This window comes from Pongo pygmaeus, chromosome 18, assembly GCF_028885625.2.
Source record: "Pongo pygmaeus isolate AG05252 chromosome 18, NHGRI_mPonPyg2-v2.0_pri, whole genome shotgun sequence".
NCBI classification, from domain to species: domain Eukaryota; kingdom Metazoa; phylum Chordata; class Mammalia; order Primates; family Hominidae; genus Pongo; species Pongo pygmaeus.
The window spans coordinates 21,996,122-22,021,990 of NC_072391.2; the positions used below are offsets into that span (position 1 = coordinate 21,996,122).

General features: G+C 43.2%; 1 protein-coding gene across 1 annotated transcript in view; it reads right to left on the reverse strand.

Moving 5' to 3' along the window:
* Positions 1–335: 335 nt before the first annotated feature.
* GPR139 (G protein-coupled receptor 139) overlaps positions 336–25,869 on the reverse strand; it is a 46,636-nt gene continuing 21,102 nt past the window's right edge. Inside the window, exon 2 of the mRNA XM_054454250.2 lies at positions 336–4,768. Within this exon, the coding sequence (XP_054310225.1) occupies positions 3,834–4,768 (935 nt within the window). The 3' untranslated portion in view covers positions 336–3,833. The remainder of the gene's footprint in view (positions 4,769–25,869) is intronic.

Consider the following 25,869-nt stretch of genomic DNA (forward strand, 5'->3'; position numbering starts at 1 on the left):
CATTCTGCAATTTGGAGGATATCATGCTTAGTGAAATGAGCCAGGCACAGAAAGACAAATACTATATGATTTCACTTATATGTGGAATCCAAAAGAGTCAAACTCATAGAAGTAGGGAGTAAAAAGATGGTTACCAGAGGCTGGAAGTAGGTGAGAAGCAGGGAACAGGAGATGTCTGTCAAAGGGCACAAAGTTTGTTAGATGGAAGAAATAAATTTTGAGATCTATTGCATAGCAGGGTGAGTGGAGTCAGTAACAATGTATGTTTCAAAATAACTAAGATAATAAATTTCAAATTTCTCACCACAAAAAAATGATAAGTGAAGTGACAGACATGTTAATTTAGCTCGATTTAATTATTCCACATTGTATACATATATCAAAACATCACATTGTATCCCATAAATGTATACAATTATGATTTATCAATTAAAAATAATAGTAATAAAAAATCAGCATACTGCAATTGCTTGAACATAGATGCAAATACCAAACACCAAGTGTGCACCATATTAGAATTTATTATAATACAAACAAGTCCAAACACAATATATAATCTAATTAAGAAAATATGAACATTTGCTTGTTTTCTATGGTAACTTTCTATTCCATTCTCTGAACTGGAATAGCCAGCATTAGAGTCTTTTATTCACTTCGGGTAGGCTCCCCATGTTGAACCAGGAGGTACCAACTGTGCAAAGTGATCTTTTCCAATAGCAGGGTGTTTGCAACACACAAGTTCATGCCCACTCCGGTCTGTCTTTTATGGTTTGTCTGTCATTCCCCTCATTTCCTTCCCCATGAGACATTTCAGCCATCAAGTTGTTCAATAAAAAGACACAGCATGGTGGTGCGTATCATCATTGCAATGTCCAACCAAGGACACAAATCATCTAGCAAGAGAGAAGCTAGTTAACTGTCTTTGAAAGAGGCACCACAAAAACCCACGATAAAGCAACTGCTTTAGTGCCACCAGCAGCAGCCGTTTACGTGACAGGCTTCAAAATTCAAGGCTTTATTGTCAAAACTGGCCTGAAAGAAAAGGCTTACAAGTTTTTAAAGTTTTAAAGTTAAAAAAACCCATTTCATGATGTCTATAATTATTACTATAAATAATAATAAATTAAAAGTCCTTAGATAGTCTGAAATAAATTTTAAAAGATATGAATCAACCTAACCCAATGGGCATTCATTTGCATTTTAAGCAGAAGACAGCAATTCACTAGCGTACCTTCAAGAATTGGACCTCTTTTAAATATCATTTAGCAAAATATAAACTATATTCAGAGGAAAAGAGATCACAATACCATGTGGTAGAGCCTCTATCGTCGAGAAGTAATAAATTAAAGTATCTGAGGAAAATGTTCCCAATGCACACCCAGTTTTTAAACATCAACAATTAATTGTTACACACAATTAAAAACATGGAGCAGAGAGCATGGAGAGTCACATACATATTTTCCATCTTATATACATTCTCAAAAAGGAATTGCTTAACCTTTGTAGATATTGCACTTTGACTCATTCATGTATAGCTCAAACTAGCATTTTTCAGAGCTACATGTTTAAAAAATAAATAAATAAATATATATATATTCAGTATAGGTAGCCTTTGGTCAATGACCATTCATAAGGGGGTGTGGTGGAATTGCATCATACACACATTTAATGAACACATGTTCAATTACACGTGCTTGGCAAAAAAGAGACAGAGAGAAATGCAATTTAAGGGAGGCGAGGGAATCTGCTTACCATTCCACTCAATGAGCATACGCCCTGTGGAGCGTGGGAGATGGGAGATCTGTCCCTCAGTCAGACGACTTCCATGAACTTCTTTGAGTGGAAGCATCTTGATGCACCAGGGTGGTCCTAATGTTCTCAGATACATTAGAATCACACAATATGGTCCCTAAATGAGAGCCAATTCTGTCTTGTCATCGACCAGAGAAACAGCAACTTGTTCCAATGCTAGAGAAAAACTTAGCTGTGTTAGATTTTGAAAGCAATGGAATATAATCTCCAACATGGCTCTTTTTTGAGGATCTTTTGCAAAGGTAACTTTGGCTCTGTAAGGTTTTATCATTTGCGCTGACTTTAGAATCTAATCCTTGGCTCTGATGAGATTCTATTGCAATCCTTTAAAAGGGGTAAGAATTAGGATCACCAGGACTAATATGACCTAAGTTTGTATTGAATTAGTATTGAGAGCATTGGCTGAAGTTTAGGGTTTGTGTTGCCATGGGGCCTTTTCTTACCCCATTCATTTATTGCAAATTCCCTTAAAAAAGATAGACATGTCTTCCAACTTAGGGACAAAATGCAGTAAAAATCCAGCCTGAGGAACTAAATATTCCAGGTGGACTGTCTGCTGTTTTTTGGTCACCAAAAATGTCATGCAATTTCAAAGTCATTTTGGCAAATTTATTCCAAAACAGGGATGAATTCGAATACTGGGAATCTGAGATAGAAGTTAAAAAAAAAGAAAAAAAAGAAAAAAGAAACGCTAAATAAGAGGAATATAATCGTGTGTGTGTGTGTGTGGTGCACACATAAGTAGCAATTTCCAGGGATGCCCCTATTCATTACATCCTGAAATGTTCTTGCCTTGGACAGGCAAGGGTAAAATAAATAAACACACTTATATTTTATCATTTTACAAAAGATCTGGGTTAAATAGCTTTACCAAGAACTGGCACCACCCTTTTGAGCCATGTGCGTCAAAGGGCAGACGAGGCGTCAGCATGGGCACCTTTTGTGTCTGCGTTTGTGGCGAAATGGCAGCGCCAGCTGGGCTGTGAGACAGAGCTGAGAACACCTCCTCTCATACCCGCAGAGCTGCAGTTCCTGACCCTTGAATATTAAATTCAGTTAGGAAGTCACTTCAAATAAAACAATTTGGTGAGGGCCTCAGCAAGCAAGGAGGCAGGGTTGGCAACTTGACACGTAAAAAGGCTTCTCTTGGAAGCTGGAGTGATACTATAACAAGAAGCAATTTTGAGTAACGGGATCGTATGCAGCTGACACAGGGATGGGTTGAAAGAATGGCAAGTGTGGGCTTGTTTTTTTGTTTTTCTGGGCTCAAGAATTCCTCCTTTCCCCCTGCACACCAGGCAGGGTCTTTGTTTTGGAGGAGATAGAGAAAATCTATACATAATGATAAATAGAAAACTGCCTTTTAGACCCCAGGTTTGAGGTCACAGCTATGTGGGTTTGGAGATTTCCTGAAGCAGCTCTGGCCAGAGTTTGGATGGGATCCAATACTCTTCTATTTCCACAGTGTCATTCTGAAGCTAGGAGTGCCAGAGCCAATTCAAGACCACAACCCTCTCTAGGGCAAAGGGCACCTTGAAAAAAATCCTGAAATAGTCGTTATTGTTAGCTCCTGGGAACAGCAGAAGGAAGTGATGAATGACCTCAGCTCTTGGAAGAAGAGTGTAGGCTGAGCTACGTGCTACTGGGGCTTGGTAAGTCACATAAATAAAGGGTTCCCAGTGACTGTGGATGGTACCAGGGCGAAATCACAGACTACTTCTCTACTTTGTGTCCTAACTGTTCACAGGATGATGACACAAGCTCCAATGGCATCTTCAAACTGGTAGGAACTTTTGCTGTCATTGCGACTCTGTGGAAATAAATGCATAAGTAAAAACAAGCTTCATGCTCTCCTTTCTTCTCTTCCATCTCTTCTCATCTACTAGTCTGAGAATTGCCCAGTCTGCGGGAGACAGGAAATCGGATTAGCATTCCTAAGGAGAGCTGCTCAGCCATAGGATGGGACACCTTCCCATCTGGAAATGGATTAGACAGAGGCAGTAGTTGCCACACCTGTGGAATCACGGGGATACTTTTATAGGTTTTCCATTTTTGTCATACTGGTACACCAGCATCTTGATGCAGTGTGAGTTTGCCGGCGAGATCCAGGGGCTACTTGTTATGGAAAAGTTATGATTGGTGTAGAACTGTACAGGTTGCTTCTGGCACTTGAAGAAAGCCTTGAGCGTGGCGGCTGCCATGGTGCGGAACCGCTTGCTGATGAAGCAGTAGAGGAAGAAGTTGATGGCTGTGTTCAGAAGGGCTAGCATGTTGGCAATGTCGGACATGATGTGCACCAGCCAGCGGTTCTGGATGGGCGCCCCATAGAGGTGGTAAAGAATCATGATGATGCGGGGGGCCCAAAGTGTGGCAAAGATGGAGGTAATGGTGAACAAGATGGCGGTGGTCTTCCCCGTGGAGTAGCCACGGAGACGAAAATTGCTCTTCCTCCTGAGCTTGTACACAATGATTGAGTTCAAGATGAAGAAGATGGAGCAGGGCACCAGGTAGACGGTGAAGCAGTGGATCCAGATGAGGACGTGATGCACAGAGGTGCTGATGTAGTCTTCAGTCCAGATGTTGGGCCACCAGTAATAGGGGATGCTGGTCAGGAAGCAGGTGATGTAAACACTTACAATGACTTTCCGGGTGCGGGCTGGGTATGAGACCGTGTGGTACTTGAGTGGGTGGCAGACAGCGATATACCTGTCAATGGTTAATGGAACAGTAATCCATATGGAGGTGTGGATGGATGAGAATTCCAGCACTTCTATGATCTTGTCGGGGACCTGAGGCATCTGCATGTTTAAGATGAAATCTTCCAACAGGAAGTCCACAAACACTATGAAAAAGAGGACCAAGATGTCGGCAGCAGCGAGTGCCAAGAGATAGTTGTAGGAGGACTTCTGCCTTCTTGCCACCAGCTGGGAGAGGATGATCACTGTCAAGATATTTGCTGTGGAGAGAAGAAAAACTGGTTTAGCTCTGAAGCAAAGATGACTTCGTTGGCTCCTGTGGGGGCCCTAGGCATATGTTTATTTTGCACTCCCATGGAAGTGAAAATGATTGAATCAATGCTTTTGAGGGACAACCTCAACATTACAAATAGCACCTGATACAATCAGTGGATACTATTTTAAAGTTAAGCTTATATTCTAACACAACCATGAGAGGCGGTGCGTCCATTCTCCTCATCTTAGAAATGAAACTGGGGCTCTGAGAGCCTCACACAGCCATGAGAGGCGGTGCCGCCATTCTCCTCACACAACCACGAGTGGTGTTGCCGCCATTCTCCTCACACAACCACGAGTGGTGTTGCCGCCATTCTCCTCACACAACAGTGAGAGGTGGTGCCACCATTCTCCTCACACAACCTTGAGAGGCGGTGCTGCCATTATCCTCATCTTAGGAATGAAGCTGGGGCTCTGAGAGCCTCACACAACCATGGGAGGTGGTGTTGCCATTCTCCTCACACAACCGTGAGAGGCGATGCTGCCATTCTCTTCACACAACCGTGAGAGGTGGAACCACCATTCTCCTCACACAACCGTGAGAGGTGGTGCTGCCATTCTCCTCACACAACTGTGAGAGGTGGTGCTGCCATTATCCTCATCTTAGGAATGAAACTGGGGCTCTGAGAGCCTCACACAACCATGAGAGGTGGTGTTGCCATTCTCCTCATCTTAGAAATGAAACTGGGGCTCTGAGAGCTTAAGCAACTTGCTTAGAGCTACACAGTTAATAATTCGTGGTGATAGGATCCCCTGATCCCAAATCTCATGCTTTTTCTTTTGTTCAATTGCATGAAGAATATGGGGCTGAGGTGGCATTTCCTGCTGTATGTGTTCAGGAAAGAGACGGGACTATATAACCTCTTAAGAACCTCTTCAGAGCTTGGATTTTAGGATCTTTCCTTTTTAAGTAGATTTATAATTGGAGGTGCAGAGAAGATCATGACCTTCAGATTAATTTAAAAGTAAATTACATTTGTTTTTGGAATAGGTAATCTACATACACGGTACATAATCAAAAATAATAGCAAGGAAAAGTACATTTTCATTTTACTCTTATTCTCCAATCATCAAAGTTCCCCTCCCTCAGGGAAATTACAGTTAATAAATAATCTATGCTTATATATGTCCATATAGTGTGCCTGTATTAGGTTGGTGCAAAAGTGATTGGCAAAAACTGCAATTACTTTTGCACCAACCTAATATATAGTTTTTGCATAAACAGCAGCAAAGTTTTATTTTTTATGGGGTCAGATTTGTCTTGAAAATACATCTATATAATTTCTGATCAGTTTTTTTTAAAGTCTCCCTGAATTAAGCATATTTAGAAAGTCATTAGGGACTCACTCTGAAATGATATTCCAATGGATAATATCTAGAAGTCATTTTACACATTTATTTTCATTCATTCTCACAGTCAACCCTGAAATTTGAACACCAATAATGCTATTTTGCAAGCTAAGTTCTCAGAAAGTTTACATTCCTTGTCTGACGTCCAGTGGCAGAGCTAGAATCCAGATCTCTCTCTCAGTCTCTCTCTGTCTCTCTTCCTTTCTTGGTAGCCATTTAAAATGTTATACAATAGTTCACATGTAAAAATTCTTATAATAAACACACCTGCAAAACCTGGTGTGCTCATCACTCAGATTTAATACATTTTAACATTTTGCCATATTTACTTTAGCTCTCTTTAAAGAAAGAAATGACACTATAGATACAGTTGAAGTCTCCTCTGAAGAAGCTCTGTTCTCATTCTTTTCCATCTTCTTTCTCTAGAGGCAACCACCATGCTGCAGGCTGTGTGCAGTGTCCAGTGCCATGTCTGCATATTCTTTCTTTCTTTCTTTTTTAGAGACAGGGTCTTGCTGTGTTGCCCAGGCTGGAGTGCAGTGGCTATTCACAGGTGCAATCGTGGTGCTTTACAGCTTTGAACTCCAGGGCTCAAGTGACGCTTGCACCTTAGCCTCCTAAGTAGCTGGGACTACAGGTGCACATCACTGTGCCCAGCCTTTTGCTTTCTTTTATACTGAAACTGCCATTCTATACACTGCTTTTGTCATTCAACATTGTATTTTTGAGGCCCAGTTTTGTTGCTACATGAAGATCTAGTTCACTCATTTGAATGACTACATAGCATTTTGCTGTAGGAACTTACTGATTTATTTATTTATTTATAATTTATTATATTAAATATGTTCATTCATTTAAATTGGTTCCAGGATTTTGCTGTTATAAACCAAAGTTAATATCATGACATGACTCTCCATGGGAAGTACTTATATATGAAAATTTCTCTGGGGTAATGTATACATGGAAGTGTGTTTATTATGTTTTAGAGTATGTGCATCCTCATCTTTAACAGACACTGCTGAATTGCTTTGTAAAATTTTACTAATTTAGATTCCCAATAGCAGAATGTGAGAATTCCAGTTGCTCCATATCCTCTCAGTATTACCAGTTTTTTTTTAAGTCTATGCTGTTCTTGTTCTTGTCCAAATCACTTTGAAATAACATTTTGAAGTGGTAGAGAGTTAAGTTACTGATTAAATTAATTAGCCGGGATTCAATCCTAGGACCAACATCCATGCTCAAAACCAGTCTGCAATATTGGTACTTATTCCCAGTGGGGTGGGGGTACCATGAAGATATGCTATACTGCACACAATGTAGAGAAAAATGGTGAGTATGTCCTACTTAAGTCACTACTTCAGAAAAGAGACCCACTAAAGGTCTTTATATTTGTAAACTTGATATTTCAAAACCGCATTAATGCATTCATGCATTATGTACCTATTCTGAGCTGTTCCCTTGAAGGGGATGGTGAACAAAACAGACATGGTCTGTTTAGCCCGCGTGGAGCTTAGATTCTGTTAGGCAAGAAAAACATCAGCTGAAGAGCCATGGAAGAAAATGCATTAACTGCAAGCTGTAGTGAATGCTATGAAGGAATGTTTTGGAGTAGGAATCAGAAAAATCTTTGCTGAAATTTGGAAGACCAGGAAGAGGTTAAAAGGCAGAAAAGTTGGAAGGAGAAAGTGTTTCAAGCAAAGGAAACAGCATGTGCAAAGGTTCTGAGGGGGAGAAGTATGAACTGTTGGGTTTATTAAGACAAAGAATACTTATATTGAGTTCTGCTTGCTTTGTAAGCATCCTTGCATTTTATAGCTCTCTTTTTATTAAACAGCCTTGCTGTGTTCTGTTGAAAAGCATTTCAAAATGTTTTATTCATCCAGAAATTTTTCCAAAAAGTATTTAGCATCTGCTTTCTGTGGGCAAATACCTGTGCATAGGCCTAATGTGGATATACATTGGGTACTCTGGTGGATACACATAAAGTCTCTACTCAGAGAGTGGAGAAACATCATATAAGTGGCTAAGTATTAAAGAGATAAATGAGAACACAGTATACAGGAGCTGCTGGTGAATAGATACAGAAAGAAGGACAAAAGCTTTGGTGAAGGGTCCTGATTAAAGGCTTGGCTTCCAATCCCTGCTCCTCTGACCTAATTACATATAGTCAGAGCTTCATGGAACCCAAGCTGTAAAGAGGTTGAGGTCTAAAGGTCTATTGAATCAAGGATATAGGAGCTCAGTTGCTAAGAGTGTGGGATCTGGGGCTGGGCTGCTTGGCTGTTATTACCACCTTGACTTTAAAGAAGTTTATTCAGTATTTCTGTGCCTCAGTTCCCTTCTTTATAAAATGGGGTTATTGGTCTCTTCTTACACTGCCAATAAAGACATTTCCAAGATTGGGTAATTTACAAAGGAAAGGGGTTTAATTGACTCACAGTTCCACCTGGCTGGGGAGGCTTCACAATCATGGCAAAAGGCTAATGAGGAGCAAAGTCACGTCTTACATGGTGGCTAGCAAGAGCTTGTGCAGGGGAACTCCCCTTTATAAAACCATCAGATCTCATGAGACTTATTTACTATCATGAGAACAGCATGGCAAAGACACAGCCCCATGATTCAACTACCTCTCACTGGGTCCCTCCTATGATACATGGGGATTATGGGAGCTATATTTCAAGATGAGATTTGGGTGGGAACACAGTGAAACCATATCAAGTGGTTAATAAGACTATCTACCTCATAGGGTTGTTCTGAGGGTTAAGTGAGATAATTTTAATAAAGTGGTTTAAACAGTGTCTGGCACGTGAGAAGTGTGTAATGGATGGTAGCTATTGACAGAGGGTCCATTCATGCAGCAAATATTAACTGGGCATTGACTATGCCAGGCATTGGATGAGGCTTTGGAGATACAGGTATTAACAAAGTGGACAGGTTCCCTTTTGCCATGGAGTTTATAGTATAATGAGGGAGACAGACAATAAATAAACACACACGCAAATGCACAACAGAATGTCAGATGTGATACTAGGAAGAATAACACCAAGGGATGAGACAAGTTTATGGGGTAGTAACTTTTAGATTAAAAGCGACATTTCGGTCCAATCAAGGATGAAGAGAAGGGAGGCCAGGCACTGTGGCTCACGCCTGTAATCCCAGCACTTTGGGAGGCTGAGGGTGGTGGATTGCTTGAGGTCAGTAGTTCCAGACCAGCTTGGCCAACATGGTGAAACCCCACCTCTACTAAAAATACAAAAATTAGCCAGGCGTGGTGGTGGGTGCCTATAATTGCAGCTACTCGGGAGGCTGAGGCAGGAGAATCACTTGAACTCGGGAGGCGGAAGTTACAGTGAGACGAGATCACACCACTGCACTCCAGCCTGGATTACAGAGTGAGACTCTGCCTCAGAAAAAAAAAAAAAAGGAAAAAAGAAGGGATCTAGGGAACTGTCATGCAAATATTTGTGGGAAAAGGATTCTAGGCAGTAGGATTGGCAAGTGCAACAGCCTTGTGGTGGGACTCAGCTTCTTATGTTCATAGAACAGAGAGACATGAGAACAATTTCCTGTTTTACAGATGAGGAAACCAAGGCTTGGATTTTTAGATAATTTGCTCAAAGTCACAAACAGAACAAGTAAGGGAGCCAGAGAGAAATGAAAATGGTGACCCCAGCTCTGTCTGACTTTCTGGCTTAATAGATTCTGCTTTCTTTATTTTCGGTCACAGAAAAGGGTTCTCAACATAAAGAAGGCATTTCCTGTTCCTTAGGTTGCCCCTGACTTAGAAAAGTGCCGTATTTTCTTGCAACCTCTTTTTTCTTTTTGTTGAGACTGAGTTTCGCTCTTGTCGGCCAGGCTAGAGTGCAATGATGCGATCTCGGCTCACTGCAACCTCCACCTCCCAGGTTCAAGCAATTCTCTTGCCTCAGCCTCCTGAGTAGCTGGGATTAGAGGCACATGCCACCACAGCCAGCTAATTTTTTTTTTTTAAAAGTAGAGATGGGGTTTCACTATGTTGGCCAGACTGGTCTGGAACTCCTGACCTCAAGTGATCCACCAGCCTCAGCCTCCCAAAGTGCTGGGATTACAGGCGTGAGCCATCATGCTCAGCCACAACCTCTTTTTCCCCCCCATCCATTAAACAATGCTCACTTTCCCTTTCAAATCCCTGCTTCCCAAGGAGGCAGGATGCATAAATGGCGGGATGTCCCCAGAAAAAGTGCTATATATACACACACACACACACATACATACAGGTTTAAGTTCCTGGATTATATATATATGTGTGTGTGTGTGTGTGTGTGTGTGTGTGTGTGTATACATATATATATATATATATTCTATAGAGAGCGACTCTCCCACTTTTTCTTCCTCCCCAGCTGAACCCTGTTTGAAGTGTGGTGCTAAAAATTCTCCATATCGAAGCTCTTTAAAAGTATTCCAACCCCATCTAATTAATGCTTTAAGTCAGGCAAGTCATCAACTCCAAGTGAAATTGCTAGGTATTCATATTTGACATTTCCTTAAGTTTCTAGTGATTGCCTCTCTTGAGAAACTAACCCGCAGACACTGAGTTTCCCATTTCTTTTGTACAGGTAGATTTTCCCCCAAGGCAACATCAAGAACATGTAGGAGATCCCTGGGGTGGGGTGGGAGAAAGAAGTGTGAGCTGAGGAGACCCAGAGGGGAATGGTGCGGTGCCTGTGTATTGATTTTCTGAAAAAGAAATGAAAAGGTAGAGCCTTCAACTCTTAAAAGCTTGACATTTGCTATAACTCCCCATATTTAAAATTTCTTTCATTTCTACAGTGGCACATTTTCCCTAAAGGGAAAGAGTGATGTTGACAGGGTCTATGTGTATTTATAAGGGGTGAGTAAATGAAGAAACCGAAGTTCTCACTGCCTGAAATTCCATTTCTGAGCTTTCCTGTCAAACTGAGCCAAGGATTCCATTGTTGAGGAAACCCAACCAATCCCATCCAAGCAAGCCCCGCCGAACTTCACGACCAAAATGTCAATGCTTCTAAAAAGCAAATCCTTTCTGTCAATGGTGTCGTCGGACAGGTTTAAGTTCCTGGATAATATAAAGCCCATGTTTTGTGACTGCAAATCTTCTTGGTTATATTCTTGAAGGAATTCATTTCCCGCATTTTGCAGCTTACTGTGCTCAAGCTTGGGAGGATTTGGGGAGTGGCTGAGAGAACAACACAGGTTTTGTTGTCAGACCACACCACTGAATCATCTGCTGGCCCAGAGAGAAAGGGTCAAGGTCTTCTAGAGGTATTATCTGTGTCTGTGATGACTAAGGGGTCTCTGCAGGTTCCTTGGAAGAAGCAGCTGGACTGGGACTTCTGAGTTTATATCTTTTAGTTCTGCTACATTGCCTTTTTCTTGTCTTTAAAAACTGTTTTTTCAATTACAAAAGTAATACACACTTGTCAAAAATTAAACATTATGTCAGTGTCTAATAATAATAGTAATAGAATTTGTCTACTTTTATTGTGTATCCACTGTGCTCAGGGCACTTCTAAGCATCTTACACACAATATCTCACTTAATCTTCACAACTACCCTGTGTAGTGGGTACCATGATTTAAAAGCCCTGAGGTTCAGAGAGGTGAAGTAACTTGTTTGAGATCACACAGCTAGGTGGTGAGCCAGGACATTAAACCAAACTGTTAAATGTGTAAACTCAGGAGAGTTTACACATTTAATAACTACATTAGAAATTAGAAGGGGAAAGTCAGTCAAAACCCCGTCTTCCATGGATAATGTGTCAGCTAGCCTTATAGGTGAACCCTTGTGTGCTATGCCCCCTGGTACACATGCCTCTATGTAGTCTCCATGCCTTGAGTTGGAGCTGGCCCTCTAATTTACTTTTGACCAATACATTATGGCAGGACTGATACTGCATGACTTCTGAGGTTAGGTCATAAGTGGGTCTTTTGAACATATGCTCTTGGTATGCTCCTTCTTGGAACCCAGTTGCCTTTCTGTGAGAGGCACATGCCACTTAGGCCATGTGTAGTGCCTCTGGTTGAAAGCCTCAGTGAAGCTCATGGCCAATATCCAGCATCCACTGTCACCCATGGGAATGAGCCATCATGGATATCCAGCTCAATAAAGCTCCCAAGTGGGTGTAGTCCCACTGCTCACTGGCTGCAAATGCATGAGAGACCAGAAGCAAGAACCACCCAGCAGAGCCCAGTCAGCCCAGGAACCATGACAAATAATTGTAAATTGTTGCTTCTAGCCTCTAAGTTTTGGGGTTTGCTATGCTGCCATAGATAACCAGAAGTTTCTTGGCCACTTGGTGTTTATATCTCCAGGATGCTTATATGCCCACAATAGTAGTACAACTAGTAATAATAATTATCCCCACAAAATGAGATTATACAATAATATTGTTGTGCAACTTGATTTTTTTTCACTTAGACAAGAATCATAGATTTTTCCATATGTCAATGATATTCATGAAATATTCACCTATTTCTGGACATTACTTATTATGACTATTTTTGTTACTACAAGCATCAAGTTCATAAAGCATTTTTGTGCATTTCTTCTGGATAAATTCCCAAAAGTAGAAATGCTGGTTTAAAGGGTAACACCATTTTCTTCCCTCTTTCCCTTTCTTCCACTTCTCTCATATTCTCACTCCCTCTCTCCCTCCCTCCTAAAGGCAGCTAAGAGAATTTGTAAGACGGAAAAGAGCTCAAGTTGGAGGCTACAAAAGGATTTAGGTTAGAGGTCAAGAAGAACTTTTTTGATTGCAATGGCAGTTATGTGAAGAAGAGCAGGCCACTCTTGAGCACAGTTGCTCAGTCCACAGGGGTCTGAAGAATAGGAAAGAGAATTGCCTATTTGGGATCATTAGATTCCTGGAGTGACCTTCTACAAATCCTAGTTCTCTGCATCCTAAATTTCTGAAAAAAGAAGCCACTCACCCCTTTCAGTCACAATCCCTTATGACTTAAAAGCATCTCTCCCTTTGCTTGAACCAGGGAGGCAAAGGTTGCAGTGAGCCGAGATTGTGCCACTGCACTCCAGCCTGGGAGACAGAGTGAGACTCTGACCCGAAAAGGAAAGGAAAGGAAAGGAAAGGAAAGGAAGGGAAGGGGAAGGGGAAGGGACGGAAAGGAAGGGAAGGGAAAAGAGAAGAAAGGAAAAGCATCTCTTTCTGACAAAGTTGCCATCTTTTGCATCAGAAGAGTCAGCGCTCATGTTATGCAGACTCCTGGCATTGTGGACAATTGCAGCGGTGTTATTTTACCTCCTTCTGGGAGGTGCTCCAAGGATGGATTTTTAGGAAGATCAATTTCTAAGACTCCTACATAAGAAGTCAGCAATGCCCTTGTTTAGATCAGCTGAGGGGTAGAGACCGAATTGTATGATGGGGCACTGCCTCTGGTGGCTGCCACCTCCCTCACTGTTACCTGCCCCACTCTGGACCCTGGGATGGAAGAAGGGTAAATAAAAAAGATGATGCTGACAAGACTTGGTGGTCAGTCTTTTAGCTTCTGCAGAAGGTGCTGGGAGGTCTCCAGGAGGTTTGGTGTTGAGTGGTCTCCTAGGAGAGAAGCAGGAAAAAGTTCCCCAGGGCTGCTGTCCCACCATATGTCTCCAGTATCAGGCACTGACAGCTGGCCAGTGGCCATCCTTGTTTCCTGTTGTTCCTCTTGCCCCAAGGCAGAAACCTGGGAATGTGGAGCTTTCTTCCTGCAGTTGGTTAGTAGAGGCACGAAACTGGTTGTAGACTAGCGATGTGGAGGTTAGGCAGTGGTACCCTCCTACCATGGGAAAGACAACCCCTTTGGAGGATGGCTTTCTGGTTCCCCAAAGGGCTATTTTTATTTTTTTGCTGGCTGACTCTTACCCAAAATATTTGGGTACCTAAGAACCTATCCTAGTTGGGAGCATAGTGGCTAAGAGTACACTCTCTGGAGGCAGCCAGCCCAGGTTCAAATCCCAAGACAGCCATTTACCAACTGTGTGATGGTGAGCAAGTGAGCTGATGTCTCTGAGCCTCAGTTCTTACATCTGTGAAATGGGCATCGTAATAAATAGTACCCACATAGGATATTATGAGTATATATTAAATAATATAGGCACAGTAGGCACAGTTCCTGGCACATAGTAAGCATTCAGAAAACATTAGCTATTGTTACTTTTTAACATTTGGCTAGTTCAGTTCAGCAGACAATTACTGAGCATCTTCTAGAGGCGGGAACCTGCACTAGAAGCAAAGATGAGCAGGAGAGAGTCAAGCTCTCAAGGAATCCCAGCAAAGATTCTAGCTTCTCCCCATGGCTCATTCCAGGCACTAACAATCCTGTTAGCCTATCAGGAAATTCTTCATTGCCTCTACCCTAAGCCCTCTAGTTGCAGCTGTATTCCAAACCTTACCCTCAACTTTGTTTCTCTGCTTGGTGGAGAATAACATTGATCATTATGTGTAGAATCAAACCCTTAAAAGCCATTATTGCATGATGATTCAGTTGTCTCTTGCATCCTCTGAAATAGCCTTTGTTCTCTTAAAATTTTAGTTCCCATTTTGATAGCTCTTTAATTTTCTTTGTAGCTTCACTATCATCTCCTCTTTATTATTTTTCTTGTGAAGTCCTCTTTTTTGTGTTTTTCTTTTTCTTTTTTTTTTAAACTACATTTTAGCACTTGAGTGGATTCTTTTCAAAGCTAGAATCGCATTTTCTGTTTCTTTGTATCTCCCTTTATAAGGGATCATGTTTCATCTTCAGTCTATTGGTAATGGCTGTCTGGGTGCCATGTTGAAAAGTATTCTAACACCATGCCTGGGCTTAGTGGTGCTTTGATGGATTGGTGATGTCTGCCAAGATGGAACATATGTTGTGAATTTGTCCTTGGGGTCTTGGGCCCTGGATCCGTGATGCAGCCTCTCTGGCTTCTCCCAGAAATTAGCAAAGCAATGGTTTCCAATGTAGACCAGAACAGTTGAGACCTAGCAAGTCTCCTCCTTGCTGATGAGTAGGCAGCAAGAGATAAGACGGCTGCTATCCCAGGGCAGTCTGACTCAGAGCAATGGAGAAAGGTGAATCAGCAGCCGGGCTGCAGGGCTGGAGTCAGCCTTGCCAACCAATTGACCTCCTCTTGATAGCAGAATTGGTTCTGGCATTTTGACCAGGGACAGCTTCATTGTGTAACCATAATAACTGCCAGACCTCGATCATGAAACCACATCCAAGCCAGCCAACAGACCCTACGGTTTCCAAACTGTGTATCTCAGTACCAAAGTTCATTTTCTAATGACTGTCCTATGTTGAGCAGCACCTACTATGTGCTGGGTGGCTTTGCATAGATGAGATGATTTTACATGATTCACTGATGAACATATTTATTTTTAAAATTATGCATCTAGTTTTAATGGTATTAGAGGAATGTTATTTCTCCATGTAGGGTAGTGACAAAGACATGCTTATATAATAAGGTCAGTTTATTTAAAAAGTGAGTTGATTAAAAAAAAAAACAACTACAAGGAGACGGCAGTGCAGGTAGAATACAGGCTTCTGGTCTTCATTTTACAAATGAGGAAACTGGTATTCAGAGAGGGTAAGCCACCTGCCAAAGATGGCACAGCTGGTAAGATGAAGTACCTTGAAAGGACTTGATGGCACTATCTTGGGTCAAGTTTCATACCAAGTGATGAATGCAGTGGTGTTTTCTCAGTTCTGGGAGTTTGTCACAAAGACAGATGGGGTCAGGGCTTTATAAGAACAAGTCCTGAACATGCAGGTGGCTCTCCAGCAAACAATGAGCAGAGGAGTTACCGGAGAGGAGAGGATACTTAAAACCAGAGACATGCATTTTGGAGCCTGGCAGATCCAGATGAGCCTTTTAGATCTGCACTTTTTTAGCTGGTGCTTTTGGACAAGTTGTGTAAACATAATGGGATTTGGATTCCTTACCAATAAAATGGGAATAAAAATGGTACCTGGTTCAAAGAGATGCTGTGAAGATTAGAGAGAATTGTGCACACAGACCTCTTAGCACGGAGCCTGGCCTAAAGAAACCACTCAATAAGCAGTCATGTTATTAAGGACACATAACAATCAGTCCTGCTAAGGTGATAAATTGAACCAGGCAAAGGCTCAATGAGAGGGAGGAAGAACTGGCAATTCTAGGAACAGTCTTCTGGTATATTTCTTGATTTGTGAGAACTAGCTCTAGAAAAGACCCTATTTCTCAGACTCAATCAATGAAAATGTCCTTAGACTTCCCAAGTTTGTCAGAAGATGCCACACTGTTAGGTTGGGCTCTGATATAGACCCTTATCTGCTCCTGGACAAGCCATCTTCCTTCTTAAGACCTCAGTTTCCATATCTGTAAAATGAGCGAGTTCATAATAGGCAATAATAATGATAATGACAGCATCGTGGCTGACATCTAGGGAAGATGAGTAGGAGTTTAACAGGCAGATAAGACACAAGAGGGCTCTCCAGGGAGAGTGAACAGCAATGTGCAAAGGTAAAGAGGCGTGAAACGAGATCCCTACTGTTCCCTCAGAGCAGCTAATAGCTATTGAGTGCTTATATCGTATTAGGCACTGAGTTCACATCTTCATATACACCAAGTATACTGCATGTCTATAATATGATATATTACCTAACATTATAATATCAGGCAATACCTAATACCTACTGTGAAATATTTAGTACTTAATCCTTACTAGTAAAGTAGGCACTATTTTCATCTCCTTATAGATAAAAAAGACTCAGGCTTGAAAGAGTTAGGAAGTTGACTAAAGTTGTATGCAATGGTATCAAATGCCTCTTCCAGCTTTCCCACTCTCCAACACCTGAGCAAAGCTGGTACATTTAACAATAACAGTTCCCTTTATTGAGCACTGACTGTGTTTGGCTCACTTGCCAGAGGTTTCACTTGCACTACTTTTTTTTTTCTTTTTTTTTTTTAGACTGAGTCTTGCTCTGTCACTCAGGCTGGAGAGCAGTGGTGCAATCTTGGCTCGCTGCAACCTCGGCTCGCTGCAACCTCTGCCTCCCAGGGTCAAGCAATTCTCCTGCCTCAGCCTCCCGAGAAGCTGGGATTACGGGCTTCTGCCACCACGCTCAGCTAATTTTTATATTTTCAGTAGAGACGGGGTTTCACCATGTTGGCCAGGCTGCTCTCAAACTCCTAACCTCAGGTGATCCACCAGCCTCGGCCTCCCAAAGTGCTGGGATGACAGGTGTGAGAGACTGCGCCTGGCCACTTGCACTAAATTTTATCCTCATACGACATCATGAGATAGCTACTATTAATATCCCTATTTTAAAGACAAGAACACTGAGGCTCAGTGAGGTTAAGGAATTTGCCCAGATCAGACAGTAAGTATGTGCTAGACCCAGGATTCAAAAACAGTTTGTTAGACTCTAGCGTGCATTTGATGCACTTGCTTGTCCAGATACCTCCATAATCAGCTCAGGGAACTGACCATTAAATAGAAATGGGCCAGTTGTTTTCTTTTGTAACATATTATTATTATTTTTAAACAGTGTCCATCAGCTGGCACGTATGAGGCATGAGGGAAATTGAGAGAAGAATCAATTTCAGAGCAGTCATATGGCCTTTGAGAATGCTCACCACTCCCAGCTCCTGGGAATCAGTGGGGATAAGGAGATCTGGGGAGCCAATCACCTCCTCAAAATCCAGGGCATACAACTGAGCTCCTGCCCATTGCCCCTTTTCAATGGCGAATGATGCTCCCCACTGGCTGATTCTCCATTGTTTTTGCCCCACGTGCTCAGCTTCTGCCAGTCCTGCCCATCTACTGACTTCCAGCTAGTGACTGCCTTGGCCAGGGGATACTTATTTGTTTTTGCTGTTTTGTGGACCCAGGGGTGATGGTTATTGGGTGCGAGGGGACCAACAGGAAATCAGAGGCTTCTGTGATCTTCATCTGGAGTTCGCTGGGGTGTCAGAGGCTAATTGAGGCTCTGCCTTGGTTGTCGCTGTTTGATTAAACATCTTGTGCTAAGCATCATCCATCTGCTTCTCCCAGTGGCTGCCAGAGGTAGGTATTTTTAGCTGTGGGCAAATAGCTTATCAATTGTGCATACAAAATGCAGCCAACAGAAAGCCATCATTTTCCATTACCTTGCCTCATTCTCCCACGAAGACAAGGGCAAAGGAAGAATTAAATAAGATGGGCATTCTCTTATTCATTCAACAAATGTTTACTGAGCTGCTCACTGTGAATCAGGCACTGTTCCAGACACAGAGATGCAGCGATAGACAAACACACAAGTGGTTTGCCTCCACAGGGAGCTTACAGTCCATTCTGACCCAGTAGAATTCTGCTCTGCCTCCAATAGCTCTGTGGCTTTGGTAAGTTTCTATCTCTCTGAGACTTCTTTTATTCCCATAGCATGTGCTGAGTGTGTATTAAGTGCCATTTTCTGTGCTGGGACTGCAGGTGATGGATGGCGCATCTATTTCACCCTCTAGTGAGAGAGGAAGAGAGGGAAAGAGGCTACATGACCAAGTGGTAAGTGTAAGCCAGGAGGCCGAGGCATTTTCTTGGGCACTTGGAGAGGAAGCAGCAATGAGTTCTGGGTTCTGAGTTTATGGCGAGGGAAGGTTTCAGAGAAACATGCAGGGAGAGATTGAGGAGAACGGCACTCGAGGATCTGGGAATGGTAGGGACTGTGAGTAACACAGTGAAGAAACAGAAACATAAAAAAAAAAAAATGGCCAGGCTCAGTGGCTCACACCTATAATCCCAGCACTTTGGGAGGCCGAAGTGGGAGAATTTCTTGAGGCCAGGAGTTTGAGACCAGCCTGGGCAACATGGTGAGACCCCATATCTCCACAAAAAGTTAAAAAATCAGCTGAGTGTGGTGGTGCAAGCCTGTATTCTCAGCTACTTGGGAGGCTGAAGCAGGAGGATCGCTTGAGCTCAGGAGTTGGAGGCTGCAGTGAACTATGATCATGCAAAACAAAATAAAACAAACTTTAGTCAGTGACTCAAGCTGTCTTTCTAGTCTTAAAACTTGTCTTCTTAGGGATTTTTTTTTTTTTTTTTTTTTTTTTTTTTTGAGGCGAAGTCTCACTTTGTTGCCCAGGCTGGAGTGCAGTGGCGCCATCTCGGCTCACTGCAGGCTCCGTCTCCCAGGTTCAAGCGATTCTCCTGCCTCAGCTTCCCAAGTAGCTGGGATTACAGGCACACACCACCATGCCTGGCTAAATTTTGTATTTTTAATAGAGATAGGGTTTTACCATGTTGGCCAGGCTGGTCTTGGACTCCTGACCTGGGAGGCCTGACTTGGCCTCCCAAAGTGCTGAGATTACAGGCGTGAGCCACTGTGCCCAGCCCTTAGGGATAATTTTCAAGGGACAGCTGACCTGCGTGTCCTGCAGCTAAGGCCATGTATAAACTGCAACCAGTAACTATTGACTTTGCATCCTCTAGCTCCTTTCTCATATTAGGTCTGCATCCAGTGTCTCCAACTTAAATGAAGAAAAAGCAATAACACGTGACATCAGGGGGAAAAATGAACTAGTCTATATCAAGGTTCTGGGACATGTTTTATGGTTCATTTAGATACCCAGGGTTCCATGGCAGCAGGTGTCATGAAAGCTGACCACAGTTTTAATGACTACCACTTTAAGGATTCAGAAGGCATGTCAGGGGCTCCTAGCGTCATCTCGGAAAGACAGGTGGCAGAGTACAGATTCTGTAGCCAGGTTGCTGAGTACAGATTCTGGAGCCAGGTTGCTGGGTTTCAAACTTGCCCCTGCAGCCTTCTAGCTGTGTGATCTTGAGCAATTTACTTAACCTCTCTGGGCCTTCAGTTTGCTCATCTATGAAAAGTCTGCTGATATAGCACCTATCACAGGTTTTTATGAGGATTAAATAAATTAATACAGGGAAAGTGCCTGGTACTAGGCATGCTATACACTTTTTATCATCATTACTATTAGACAGGGTAAAAGTTTGGAGGGGCAGGAAGTGTGCCTGCTTTGCTGATTATTATTAATATATTGCCAAGCTCTTACACAGTTCCTGGCATACAGTAGGTTCTCAATAAATACCTGTTGAATGAATAAATGAATGAATAACTATGAATATAGATTAACTTAACATTGCAGACAAGCAAAAGGCTGGTTAACAGTTTTGAATGTACTTAGGGTTTACTGCAGAAAATGAATCAGGTGCTGTAGTCCAGGGTAATTGGAAATTAATTGGAAATTAATTTGGTGTTCCGTGTGTGGGAGAGATCTTTTTGGGACCATTAGCTCCCTGAGAAGAGGGTTTGTGCCAGAATCTTCCACATAAATCCAATTCAGTTCAACATAAATTTAGTGATGCCCAACCGTGTGCCAGAACCTGGGTCAGGCTCCCAGAGTACAAGATCCGTTCCTTAGGCTCAAGGTGCTGAGAACTTACTAAATAGATCATCCCAAGGCAGCATGAGGCGTCATTTCAAACGCCCTGCTCCCTTCAACGTCTCTGCGTTAGGTTTTGCAAACTCAAATGATGACAGGGCCTGGGCAGGAAATATAAATCTGTGGAGTGGGCATGCCATGTGGGCACCTCCGGTGAGCAGGATATCGCATGCCCCATTGCAGGAAGATGGTCACCGTTTAGCTCCACTTGGTAGTTTCCCATGAGGGAATGACAGCCAACTGTGGTCAGGTCTTCCAGTGTTTCAGGAGAGGCTTGCAAGCAACACAGTTACACACCCCATCCCAATACACAGGGTGGTCCATGGGTTGCAGGTTTGAGACCTCTGCTTTACCAGCCAACATCCAAAATCTTTGCACAACCCACAAGATACCTCCCGCACCATCAGCTCCCTTCTGCAAGCCCTGCAAATACACCTTGCCACTTCATTTTAGGAGCCATTGCCTGAACGCGCAACACACTTTCCTACCTCCATAGCATTGCATGGGCTATTTCTTCTGCCTGAAATACCTTCCCCACCCACAACCCTTTGCCTAGAAGACTTTATTTTTAAAGGCTTCTCTAATCTCAATGCATTGAGTTAAGCACCTCACTGGCCAGAGTATTTAACAGATTTTTATGATGATATTCTTCAAGATCTTTATCACCCATTCACTGGGAGCCCCTGGAAAGCAGGGACTGTATCTCTTTACTCTAAACCTTGAGGACTTATCACAGGGCTGCCAAAGAGTATGCACTCCATCAATGTTTTTGGGATGAAAGAGTGATGGATGGATGGATGAACGGATGGCTAGATGGATGGATGGACTCCCCAAGGCTCTCTCTGTGTGACATCAGTCTGTTTGCTGTCATTTTCATGGTGTTCCCTTATATATGTGATGACTGATCACACCCCTTTCCTCTGCTTTTTTCTCTCTAAATCCAGTGTCTATGTAGCTTCTTGGGCACTCCTTTCTGTTACCTTCTATAATAGCTATTGAATCAAATTCCCCATTTACTGACTTGGGCATAACACTTAAGTCAGTTTTCTCATCTGTGCAATGGGGACATCTCTCCAAAGCGCTGTTAGAAGACTGAGTAATTTAATGTGCGAAATCATCTGTACCATGCTTGGCATGGAGTAGATGCTCAGAAATAGAATTCATTTCCCTGTTGAATGTGATTGACAGTGTTGCTCTTAGAACACTTTTCCCTTGTTGAAATGAGGAAAGATTAAGAGCTCCGAGAGTGAAACCAGACTTCATGGGGTTGAATTCCAGGTTTGCTGATTCCTAGTCTTGTGATCGTGGCTAAGTTACTTAAACACTCCATGCCTCGATGTTCTTTATCTGTCAAGTGGGGATAGTAATGCCTATCTCATATGATTCTTGTGGGAATTAAATACATTAACACAAATAAAGTGCTTAGAAGAGCACCTGGCACGTGGTGACGCTCAAATGTTATTTTGGTTGTTCACCAACCCAACCTAAGTGAGGAGGATTTTGCATTTTCATCAAGCCCACTCAGGCCAACTTCCTTCACTTTCTTTCCATTGCAAATAGTGACTCCCTAATGTGTTCAGGCACCTTGCCACAGGTTGCAGATGTCAGTAAACCTGAAGAACCAGTTTCTGCCCTCCTGGAGGCTCTAGCCTGGCAGAGAAGCCAGATGGATACTCAGAGAGAAGCTCCATGATGGAATAAGACAGTATGCTATGGGAGCACTTAGGAAGAGGGAAGAAATCTAATATAGAGGATCATGGAAGGCTTCCTGGAGGAAGCAGCATGTGTGCAGTGATGGGAGCGGGGAATAGAAGCCAATCAAGTGACTGGGAAGCAAAGCATGCCAATAGGAGGGAATGAAATGTGCAAAGGCCAAGAAGCAAGAGACGGGATGGCTGTTGAGCAGGTAGAAGTTCAGCATAGAATAGAGGTCACAGACCGACTGCTTGTGGGGTGTATTCTTTGCAGGGGTGGGTGGGGCTAGGAGACAGATGCATCTGTAAGGTTTCTGAATTAGTTGCTGTATTTATAAACTGGAGTATTTCATATCCAGTCCTGGATTTGAGCTTCTTTTGAAAATCAGAAAGGAAGGCCATGCTGGACTCACATTTCCACATATGGCTTCCGTCCAGTTCACATCCCCACGAGGCTTCTCTCTTTTATGTCATCTGCTCACCCTCACCCAAGAGAGAGTAGGGAGGGATGCCTGGCTGGAGACAAGATAGAGAAGTAACAGTCCCTGATTTCAATGGCTTTGCAGCCCTATTTGGGTTGGATCTGTTGGGAGGCAATAGGGAGTCATTGAGGGGCATCAAACATTAAAGGGTTTTACTAACAAGAAACTTATTATTTGCCAAGTGCAGTGGCTCACGCCTGTAATCCCAGCACTTTGGGAGGCTGAGGTGGGCAGACAGCTTAAGTCCAGGAGTTCAAGACCAGCCTGGGCAACATGGGGAGACTCCATCTCTACAAAAATACAAAAAAATTAGCCAGGTGCAGTGGCACGTGCCTGCTGTCCCAGCTACTTGGGAGTCTGAGGTGGGTGTATTGTTCGAGCCCAAGAGGTCAAGGCTGCAGTGAGTGGAGATCATGCCACTGCTCACCAGCCTGGGCAACAGAGCAAGACCCTGTTTCAAAAAAAAAAAAAAAGAAAGAAAGAAAGAAATAAATAAACTTATTATTTTTTCCCCCAAACCACAGACATCCCTGAAGGGACACAAGGTGGGAGGTGAAGAACAGAGGGTTCTGTATACCTCACTGAAACTCTCAAATAGGGATTGATATGGGAACTTTTTCATTTATAAAATTTTACAAGAGACAGCAGAAATGCTGAGAGGTAACAATCTCCCACACAATGCACACCCTCCTCCGCGTCTTGGGTTAGCAGAGGGAAGGTCCCACGGGATCTGGATGTCCAAGAACATTAGAAAATTCTTTGGTGCAAATGGCCCAGCTGCCCGCTCCACAAGGCCACCTCCCTAATGGACATTCTGTTCCACCATGGGACCCGCGTTCTCTCGGCAGATACAGGGTTGAAGTGGCAGCATCTGTACCAGGAGACGTGGACAGGCAGGGAACAGGCCATGCCCAGAGGACAATGTCTAATTACCCAGGGGCCTCGGGAAGCAATTTTCTGTGGTTGGAGAAATTGTTTTTTGTACCTCCAGCCCAGCACACAGCCAAATGACATGTAGGTCAAGGAGGCGTAATTATATGGAAATGGAAATGGTTTTATGTTTGGGAACTTCTAAAAACCCACCTCTGCACCCTGGGAGGAGGCACAGAGAAAGTGGCTTCCAACCTGCTCCAGCTGAGTTCAGCAGGTGAAGGTAGTTTTCTTCCTCATGACTCTGGAGGAGTTTGCTTCTTTTCTGGTTTCAGGACACGTGCCTGCGTGTCACAGAGAAAAAGAAGCAATGCCTTCTTGGCTCAGTGGTAACGAACGTGGGCGCTGGATCCAGAGCTGATACATACTTGCTGTGTGATGTTGGGCAAGTTACCCACCTTCTCTGTGCCTCTGTTTCCTCACCTCTAAAACGAGACTAGTATTGGGGTACATAATAAGCACCACTGGAATCCTGGTCCCCGTGCCAGTCTCCATCCCATTTTACTCACCCCTCCTGCCCACCATATGTGGGCTGAAAGAAAACACTGTCTTTCAAGCTCCCTAAACAAACCACACTCACTCCAGCCTCTGGGCCTTTGCCTACGCAGTTCTCTCCTCTTCTAACACTTCCCCCATCCACTCTGTCTGGATGACTCTTGTCCATCATTCATGAACCAGCTTGTCCAGCCACCAGTGATGATAGGTTGATGCCCCCAGCCTTTGCCTGTAATCTTGCCTATGACAAACACACTAACTTCCTTTTTCCTCTGCAATACTGTTTCCAAGACAGGACAGAGAAAGCGTCAGTAGAAAAAGCCAGCAGTTCTCTGCCCCACCTTAGAAATAAGAGAACATGGAAATCATAATAGCAGAAGCAGCAATCATAGTGATGATGATGCTGCTGCTGCTGATGAGACATGATTCTATAACTTTTTCTTCCAGAAGGGAAGTAATCTTTATGATAAAAAATAATAGCGGCTGGGCGCGGTGGCTTACGCCTGTAATCCCAGCACTTTGGGAGGCTGAGGTGGGCGGATCACAAGGTCAGGAGATCGAAACCATCCTGGCTAACACTGTGAAACCCCACCTCCACTAAAAATACAACAAATTAGCCAGGCATGGTGGTGGGCACCTGTAGTCCCAGCCACTCGGGAGGCTGAGGCAGGAGAATGGCGTGAACCGGGGAGGCGGAGCTTGCAGTGAGACGAGATCGCACCACTGCACTCAAGCCTGGGTGACAGAGCAAGACTCCATCTCAAAAAAAAAAAAAAGCTTCCATTTAACAATCTCTTATTATACGCTAGAAATGGGAATAAGTGTTTTTAAAAATTATTAATTTTAAGTTCCAGAGTACATGTGCAGGATGTGCAGGTTTGTTACGTAGATAAATGGTGCGTCACGGTGGTTTGCTGCACCTATCTAATCCATCACCTAGGTATTAAGCCCAGTATGCATTAGCTATTTTTCCCAAAGCTCTTTCTCCCCCAAGTGTTTTATAAGCAATAGTCATTGCAGCTCCTCTTGCTTTGAAGGTAGATGTTAATGGACTCTATTTAGGAGGGGATTTAGGATTGGGTTTAGAGACTTGCCCAAGGTTACATAGCTGGTAAGTTGAAGAGCTGAAATTTGAAGCCAAGTCTGTTCAACTCTAACGGGTCACTTGTTGGACTTCTATAAGAGGAGGCATGGGAAGCGTTGTTTTCACTGACACCCAAATCAGATGCAGGACAGAACTTGTGCCCACCGGCCTGCTGGTCTACCCCTGACATGGGCATCATTGTTGGGTGCTCCCTACTCCAAGGTGCCCAGACCTTCCTAGCTGCCCCAGGAGGAAGAGGATCTTCCCTGCCTGCCCAGGGTTTCCTTGAATAAATAGGACACTCCTTGGATGGGCAAGGATGGGTTTCTTTCTTGGCAGAGGGAGCCGCAAGTGCAAAATCAAGGAAGTGTGAAAGCATGCTGTGTTTGCAGAACTGTAAAACGACAGGCTTGGCTGGCGTGTGGACTGCAGGGAAATGAGGGATGAGAATTCACGAATCCAGTGTGATAACCTCAGTGAAATTGCTTTGCAAATTCCCAAGGTTGTTGTGGGGACCTAAGGAGATAACGCATGTGAAGCGGTTTTGCAGAGTGGATAAGCATTAGACAAACGTTAATTATCACGAGATA